Source organism: Populus trichocarpa, chromosome 11 (assembly GCF_000002775.5).
Source record: "Populus trichocarpa isolate Nisqually-1 chromosome 11, P.trichocarpa_v4.1, whole genome shotgun sequence".
NCBI lineage: Eukaryota > Viridiplantae > Streptophyta > Magnoliopsida > Malpighiales > Salicaceae > Populus > Populus trichocarpa.
In genome coordinates this window covers 16,606,862-16,616,085 of record NC_037295.2, presented here as the reverse complement: position 1 = coordinate 16,616,085, position 9,224 = coordinate 16,606,862, and the positions used below count along the sequence as shown (strand labels likewise).

Here is a 9,224-nt window from a genome sequence, read left to right as displayed (position 1 = left end):
AATCCGACGAGTAATTATTTACTTTTATGGTAGAAAATAATAATAGGATATTGAGAGATGTCAACCTTGTATAGCTCCATCTATATATGAACTCACTAGTTACCTATCGATGGTTGGACAACTCTTATTGCTCGATTAATCCACTTAGTAAGGTATTTTTTAGGGTTTGTAGTAGACGTTTTTAAAAATATATTTTCTTTGAAAAAATATTACATTGATATTTTTAATATTTTTTTATGATTTAGATATGCTATAGTTAAAAATAAAAAATTTTAAAAATATTATTTTAATATATTTTCAAGTGAAAAATATTTTTAAAAAACATTATGCACCATAATACCAAACATGCATTAAAGCTCGAATTCATTTGATTTGTGTTTTCATGTCCCAACAAAAAACCACAGTTTTTAAACCTGACCTGATAGTTAACTCGGACCAAGACTCAGGTCATGGGTTTTGACCGGGTTATCCTGAGTTGATTCCTAATTATTTTTTTATAAAACAAAACAACATCGTTTTTATTAAAAAAATAAATAGTTAATGAGTTACAATCGAGTTTTTGACTGGATCAATTAAGTTTTTATCTTTTCCTATATTTTCTTAAAGCCATCTCAGTTCTGACCCTGAATCGGCCTGATCCCGGGTCAACCTACCAAGCCAGACCGAGTTTTAAAACTATTCAAAAAAAAAAAAACCTCTCCACATTTTCTTCAATTTATCTAGAATTACTTTTTATTAAAAATTAACATATTTATGAAAATATTTTTTAAAGTTAACAGGGTGATTTAAGGACTAAATAATTATTTTGCATTTAGTTTAAATTTCTCATAAATAATTAAATATACACCTCCATGCTTGGTTTATTTAAAAAAGAAAAAAAAGTGAAAATGGAGAAGGTGAAAATTGATTGACCTCATTTAATTAAAGGCAGCAGCAACCAGACGTCCATCTTTTTATCGTGTTTTTTTTTTCCTTATATATATATATATATATATATAAAGAAAGGAAAACACGATAAAACTGGATGCGGAGAGAGACAGAGACGTGAACGGAGACACGTTTCCTCTATTTTCTCTTTCATCATACTGAATCCTTCCTCTTCCCATTATCCTTCTCTCTTTCAAATTCCTCTAAAAAAAACCTTCAAAAAAAATATCAAATTAATCACCTAAATCAAATTTTCTGTACCATAAAATTAATTAATTTTTTAGACAATCAAAAATATTTATTCATCTCTTTGTATATTCCTCCATTTCTCTTAATCATTCTCTTAATTGGGTTTTCTTTAGATTTTTTTTTGCCTCAAAACACCCCCAAAAAAAACATTTTTTTTGAAGTTGAATTGGTGGTTTTTTTAATATATATATTTTTATTTTTGCCTTTGGTTTAGCTGCTTTTTTTCATATAAATAAAATTGGAAGTCATGGATGCACTTGTAACCTAGAAGATTCAATTTTTTATTTTGGGTTGAGTTCAGGGTTTTTTTTTTACCCTGTTCGATTTCTACTATAATTTTTTGATTCTTCAAAAAAGGAGCAGTCTTTTGTTATGCTAAAAAGGGAAATTGGAGAATCAGAGGTTATAGCAAATTGGGTATTTGTTACCTTTGTTGTTTTTGGCTTTTGTTGCTACTATTATGAGGAATAGTAGTATTAACAGTGATGTTCAACAACAGCAGCAGAAGAATTTGCAAGGGAGAGTTAATGGTAATAATATTAATAATAATGGTTTTTTGCCGAGCTCGTTTCGGGCGATTTCGAGTTATTTGAGGATTGTTTCGTCCGGTGCATCAACGGTTGCGAGGTCTGCTGCGTCGGTTGCACAGTCTATTGTGGATAGGGATGCTGATGCCAATCATGATCAGGTAAAAAAGTAAAAAAATTAAACGTTTTTTATATCTTTTTTGTCTATGTTGTGTAAGATTGTAGAGAAGCGAAGATGTTAGATTGTTGATTTATGGTTAGAGAGATTGAATGTGCAATCTAGTTAGGCCATATGGTTTTTGTTTCTGGTATTTTAGAGTGGGCCATGTTGAATTTTTAATTGAAAGTATTGTTCTTTTTAAGAGGTTTGTGTACATGTGTGTGAACGTGTGAATCTAAAGTGCTCAAGTTGAGATTGGGAATAAAGTGGGATTTTTGAAGCATAAGCAGTTCATATATGGTGTGTGATTTAGTTTGGAAATTAAAAGATGTTGGTGTTAAATTTGTGATCCAAGTCAAGATTATGGAGTTTGAATGTGTAAAATAGCTCATTTAATGTGTTTTGATACTATTAAATGTGTTCTTTATTAGTTGGAAGTGGTTTAATTCGAGTTAGGCAGGGGAAATTTGGAACTGGTGTGTTATTTTTGAGTGAAAGAGGGAATGGTAAATGGATAGTGAGGGATGGAAGAGTAGGAAAGGTACTGCCTCACATGACTGAGTGGATTATGTACCTTCTTGAACCTATGTGTTCCTTTGATTCTGATATATTTTCAAGTGAACAAAGTTGAAAGGATTAAGAGAGAAGGCATGAATGGAGTTGATTTTTGCTTTCTTATCTTTCATCTAGATACTCTTTTATTAGTCAAATCAAACAAGAGAAGTTTGGGTTCGAAGTTTGATTTCTTTCCTTACTTTCCTTGCTTCTCAAATAACTGGAGAGATGGATTACTTTTTGTCTTCCTTTCTTTTAGTTGTAAGCCAATTCATCCCTTCCCTAACCAAATAAACTCTTCATGTGAAAGATATGGTGAACTGTGGTGCTAGCCATTTCAAACTTGTTGAATAAATTGATGTTTGGGGACTTCAAATATATCTTTCAATTGATTTAGGGGACATTGATAGATATAAATACAAGTCTTCTGTAAGTTTATTTTGGATGATAAGGCTGATGTTCTCTGCTGCAATTTGGAGAGTGAAAATTCTAGCATGCTCATTTGTACTTATCTTGCAAGTTAAATCACAGCGATTTGGACTGTTGATTTTATAATCCACTATAAATTGAATGGGATACTAGTGTATGACTTCTGGTCATAATGGAGAGAAGTTGAAATACTGGGTGCACAGCAATCTGGCCTGTTGATTTGGAGTCCTTGAAATCAAGATCTGAACGGAGAGAGCTCTGATCCTTTATCATTTCTATAATATGCAGGTCTGCTGGGCTGGGTTTGACAAGTTAGAGGGTGATGATGATGTCATTCGTCAAGTCCTCTTATTGGGATATCAGTCTGGTTTCCAGGTTTGGGATGTTGAAGAAGCAAATAATGTCCGCGACCTTGTCTCCAGACATGATGGTCCCGTGTCATTCTTACAAATGCTACCAAAACCAATAACATCAAAGAGATCAGAAGACAAGTTTGCTTACAACCGACCTCTTTTGGTAGTTTGTGCTGATGGTGTGCAAGATGGGAATGTTTCTAATAACCATGACCCTGTTAATGGTAGCACTGTGTCAACTGTTGTCCGGTTTTATTCTCTTAGATCTCAGTCTTATGTGCACGTGCTAAAGTTCAGATCAGCTGTTTATTCTGTAAGGTGCAGCTCTCGAATTGTGGCTATTTCTCAATCGTCTCAGGTTTGTTTGCTTGTGCAGATTTGTCTCTTTTCAAGCATCTTTTTTTTTCCAGCATGTGATAGTTAGGCTTTTCTGCTGCAGGTACACTGTTTTAATGCCACAACATTGCAGCGGGAATATACTATTCTTACAAACCCTATGGTCATGGGTTCTCCTGGTTCTGGGGGTATAGGCTATGGGCCTCTAGCAGTTGGTCCCAGGTGGCTGGCTTATAGTGGAAGTCCAGTTGTGGTTTCCAATTCTGGTCGTGTGAGCCCGCAACATCTAACACCTTCTGTGAGTTTTTCTGGCTTCACTTCAAATGGGAGCTTGGTTGCTCATTATGCAAAAGAATCAAGCAAGCAACTTGCTGCTGGAATTGTGACCCTGGGAGACATGGGATATAAGAGGCTGTCCAGGTATTGTTCGGAGCTCTTACCTGATTCCCATGGTTCCCTCCAATCAGGGAGTCCTAGCTGGAAAAACAATGGAACTGTTAATGGCTATTTTCCAGATGCAGATAACATTGGAATGGTGTGTATTGTGCTTCCCCTTTTGTTTTGTTCCAAGTGCTACTAGAACCTTTCTTTTCCAAACTGTTTCTGTTTACCCTTATGTTAATTCTAAAGTAAATGTGTTTTGTTTGCTTTAATGAGTTTCTTTTTGGAGAAATGCATGATATTACTTTATAACAATGGCACGTTAAGAGTGTTAACTGGCACCCCTATGCAAGTAATGTTCATTTGTTCCGAGGGATGAATTTCTGCCCAGGAATGTTATGTTAGGAAGTAGTTATGAGATGATGCTATTGTGTTTCATCTGCATGTCTTTTCTGCCTCGATTTGGATTTTCTTTAATGAACTGGTACAAGTATGATTGCTCTTGTAGAATCCCCCCTCTTATGTACTCTTTGTTTTTCAGGTTGTTGTCAGGGATATTGTCAGTAAACTTGCTATTGCCCAGTTTAGAGCACACAAGAGTCCTATCTCTGCTTTGTGCTTTGATTCTAGTGGGACCCTTTTAGTGACTGCCTCAGTCCAGGGTCATAACATTAATGTTTTCAAAATAATGCCTGGACTCCAAGGAAGCTCCTCTGCTGGTGCATCTCATATACACCTGTACAGGCTGCAACGTGGATTTACAAATGCAGTAAGACCAGAAAAAATGTTCTTATATTTTGTTTTGGATTATTGCATCATGTGCAGATAGATTTGATCTTTGTTTATCTCTTCTGGTTTTATTTCTCAGGTTATACAGGACATCAGTTTCAGTGATGACAGCTACTGGATTATGATAAGTTCATCAAGGGGAACAAGCCATTTGTTTGCTATTAATCCCTTGGGAGGATCAATGAACTTTCAATCTTCTGAATCTGGTCACGTCATGAAAAATAGTGGATTGGGAGTAATGACCAAGCCGACTGTTCGTTGCCTGCCCAGTTTAGGTTTACAAATGCATAGTCAACAGACCCTTTGTGCATCTGGCCCCCCACTCACACTATCTGCTGTCAGCAGAATAAGAAATGGAAATAATGGTTGGAGAGGCACTGTAACTGGTGCTGCAGCGGCTGCTACAGGCAGACAGGGTTACCTTTCCGGTGCTATTGCTTCATCTTTTCACAAATGCAAAGGCAGTAATGATATGTATGTGGATGGAGCGTCTTTCAAGTCAAAGTACCATCTTCTAGTTTTCTCTCCTTCTGGTTCTATGATACAATATGCATTGAGGATATCAGCTGGTGTAGATTCAATGGCAATTTCATCTGGACTTAATGCAACTTATGAATCAGCTGCGGAAAATGATGGAAGGTTAGTAGTTGAGGCAATGCAGAAGTGGAATATATGTCAGAAACAAAATCGAAGAGACCGGGAGGATAATGCTGATATATATGGTGAGAATGGGAATTCCGATAGCAACAAGATACATCCCGAAGGCATAAAGAAAGGAAATAGTATATATCCTGAAGATAGTGCAGTCACAAATGCAAAGATCAGCTCTGAGGAAAAGCATTATTTGTATATTTCTGAAGCTGAACTGCACATGCATCAACCTCGTTTCCCATTATGGGCAAAACCTGAGGTATTTTAAAAAACTGTTAATAAAAAACATGCACATTTTAATTTGTGTCTGAAATGCTGTCAATTGCTTGCCAGATATACTTCCAATCAATGATGACAGAGGGGATAAAAGTGGATGATGCAGATGCATTGCAAGGGGAAATTGAGATTGAAAGAATTCCAACTCGCATGATTGAAGCAAGGTCAAAGGACCTGGTCCCACTTTTTGATCATCTTCAAACACCAAAATTTCTACATACAAGGTAGGCATAAAAGTTTTGTATCCATTTACTTTTCTGATTATGTTGAAGTCTTCAACTTTATTGAATAAAACTCGTTAGCCCCTCCAAAATGGAAAAATCCCTCAGGTTTAAAAAGCGTCAAAAGAATTTGGCCTTTTACAGATTGGAGTTCAATTTTGTATGCAGAAGGCTCTTGTTTCCTACCAAAATATATTTGTTTCTCAGCAGAAAATTTTATATTTTTGCTGATATCAATGTTCTCTTATTTTTACCCAGTATAGTTTGTTTTGAAATGATCCTACCTTATGTGACTTAATCTGTAGAAAGAAAAACAATTGTTACTGTGCTGATCAAGTGTTTTTTTATTATTGTTTTTTCACCTGATTACACTCTTTATTTAATTCCTCAGAAGATGGCCTCAAAGTTGATCAAAAGTGATTTTAGATTCCTAGTGTAGATGTATATTCTATTTTATGGTCAAACAAATTCATTTCCTCAAATGCTATTAAGTTGATTGGGGATAAAAACATTTTGATTTTTGGCAGCATATATTTTTGTGGGCTGATCAGATTGGAGCATTTATTGAGGGATGATTGAATCATGAAATCCGTGACTAAGGAAAACTTTGTTTAATTTTTTGGGTACTGCAAGCGGCTAAGTTTTAGAAGTTGCAGGTCACTGAAACATCTTTATTGGAGTCCACATCATTGATTTATTTATTATTTATTATTTCCTGTTTTTCCTTTCATAATTTTTTATGTGCAACAGTGAGAACCCATAGTGATTATCATGCAAATATAATTTCTATCACTTACAGGGTTCCTTCCGTAGATAGCAATAGTAATGGGTGTCTGCAGCATCAAAGTTACGGGCCGTCTGAAAATGGCAGGCTTTCTTGCAGGAGCAGCTCTGGCTCCCTTGACTCCATGACTGAGAATGGTCTGCAGCATCAAAGTTACGGGCCGTCTGAAAATGGCAGGCTTTCTTGCAGGAGCAGCTCTGGCTCCCTTGACTCCATGACTGAGAATGGTGCTGTAGTGGCTGAACTTCACAATGGTGTTGAAGAAACTGGGTGGAATGGTTCTAGGATGCCAGTAGAAACTAGGGGCATTGTAAATAGCAACGGCAGCCCTAAAACTAATTCTCGGCTTGAGGTTGTAAATAATAGAGAGAGCTCAAGAACGGAGGCTCAGCTCAAGTTTGTAAATAATAACAATGAAGGTCTGAAAATGGAGAATCAATTTGAAAATGAAGATGATGAATTTGATTAGAGGTAATTTTCTGCCCTTGAAATCTTTTTAGTTCATCAAAACGAGTGCGTTGAGATTGATCATGCTGTCAGACACTAACGTGCAAATTTCCTTCTCTTATTTTTTCCTTTCAGGTGTGCAGTTATTCTTTTATTATGTGGAAGGTTCATTAACCATGTTAAATATTGTGGACAAGAGTGAGGCTTAGGTGGTTTGACTGTGAAGCGGAATTGTGGATTACTGCTACTGTTACTGGGGTTTCGTACTTTTGTTCACTTTGTAAATAACCGACGAATATTCCCACCAATCCGTTGGGATATGTAAATAATAGCGTAACTTCATAACTTTTAGTTCCTTAAACAGGTTACGTACCACGCCGCTCCGCAGCTTGGATCAAAGATCTTTTTAACCAAAAAACGTAATAGGAATTTTTTTGATATTATTATTAAACATAAAGGCAATCGACTGCATCCAGCCTTGCATGAAGAACTGAAAGGTTTGTTGCAGTCTTGTATCTAGACTGCTGTTTCTCGTGGCGCCGCTGCAACTAGGATTGTTGTTGTCTCAGTTGCTGCTACTTTTTGGCTTGATCTGGTACTATGTTTTGCATCCACCACTATTGGCGAAGGTGTTATTTTTATTTTTTTATAAAATAAAAAAATAGATTAATTCTAGTCAAGATGTCTAACCCGTAATCCAAAACTTGCTGTAGATTGATATAGAAAGTAATTATGGTGTCTTCAGGTTCATTCATTATAGTAACAATTGAAAAAATAGGTATAATGTCACCGTTCATGTGCTAGCTACTTCTGTTATAGATTTTAAACTCTTTTAGGTGGTCGTGGTTTTATCTCTGTTAAGGTATGATTTAGGAGTGAATTTCAACTTGATTTTTGTTAAAATTTGATTTTTTTTGTTTTAAATTAATTGTTTTAATTTTTTGTTTTGATACACTAATGTTTAAAATAATTTTTTTTTAAAAAAAATATTATTTTAATATTTTTTCAAATAAAAATTATTTTAAAAAATAAACATTATTTAAACTTTCAAAATACCCTCTGAATCTTTAAAGCACCCAGTTTGAACTATTAAACCTGGTGCAACAGATTCTTGTGATCCCCCTATTCTTTTCAATTCATAATTATCTCATGTTGATATATAATGTCAATTGTGTATCTACTTTAGTTGATTTGACTGCTATTTTATCACTGTAACAAACATCATTAGTTCCAACCTTATCCAATAATCTTATTTGAATGCCTCGCATAACCGAGGAATCAGTATTAATGTATCCATGTTTCTGCCTTTTTTTGAAATCTCAACAGTTAAAAAAGAGGGACTATATTATTTTAATGGCATCTTTTCAGGAAAGTGTTTGTCTACCATATGCATGCTCTCATCATCATCTAGAAAGCAGGCATGGTTGTGGCATCGTTGTTTTGGGACATGCATGTATTTATGATCTGTTTCTAGTCGTGTGCTTACCTTCAAAACATCATTGGGTTGTCTCTCTTCTTATATACTACGGCAGCCTTATCATCTGATATTACAGTGTGTTTTTTGTTGGCTATGTATTTCATCAAAAGGGGTATAAGATGTTTTTTGTCACAGAGAAAATATGCTATGGACTTGTTAAAAGAAGCTGACATGCTCTGGTGTCAATCTTCAAGTACGCCTATTGAACAAAACCATGACTTGAAAGAACTTGCAGATCAAGTACCTACTGATAAGGGAAGATATCAAATGTTGGTTGGTCGATTAATCTATTTTTCACATATAAGACACACCATAATTAAAGGAATAATATATCAGAAAATACTATACTCTAATTTACTTGTAAATTTCTAATTTTTAGCTATAAAATAAAGAAATCAATGTGATATTCATAACATGTTTATATTCTTACATGGGTTTTTATTCTTATCCGAGCAGAACACAAGCAAAAAGATTGTACAGACATGGTCTTTGTTCTCTCAGGTTCTCCAAGGATAGAGGACCTGCCTGCATGCATGTTCTGTTTGCGTTTTGCAGGCATATCTGGCGAATTTCCTGCTTGCTTGTCAGTATCAGAGATTCGTCATCAGCTTGCTAGTTCATAAATCGATTATATTGTGAATATATCAGACCAATCACGCCCT

General features: G+C 35.2%; 1 protein-coding gene across 3 annotated transcripts; it reads left to right on the top strand.

Annotated features, from left to right (window-relative positions):
• The first annotated feature begins 1,013 nt into the window (after positions 1-1,013).
• On the top strand, positions 1,014-7,430 carry LOC7454406 (autophagy-related protein 18f). 3 transcript variants are annotated; one of them, XM_024581186.2, is made up of 8 exons: positions 1,015-1,864; positions 3,136-3,558; positions 3,640-4,071; positions 4,459-4,686; positions 4,786-5,616; positions 5,691-5,857; positions 6,654-7,109; positions 7,221-7,430. In XM_024581186.2, exons 1-7 carry the CDS (start codon positions 1,637-1,639, stop codon positions 7,105-7,107), a joined length of 2,763 nt encoding a protein of 920 aa, XP_024436954.2. In that variant the 5' UTR covers positions 1,015-1,636; the 3' UTR covers positions 7,108-7,109; positions 7,221-7,430. The 3 variants fall into 3 exon arrangements, with proteins under 3 accessions (XP_052301591.1, XP_024436957.1, XP_024436954.2); XM_052445631.1 differs by lacking the exon at positions 7,221-7,430 and having other exon boundaries at positions 1,014-1,864; positions 6,668-6,813; XM_024581189.2 differs by lacking the exons at positions 6,654-7,109; positions 7,221-7,430 and adding an exon at positions 6,382-6,557 and having other exon boundaries at positions 1,014-1,864.
• The last annotated feature ends 1,794 nt before the right edge of the window (positions 7,431-9,224 follow it).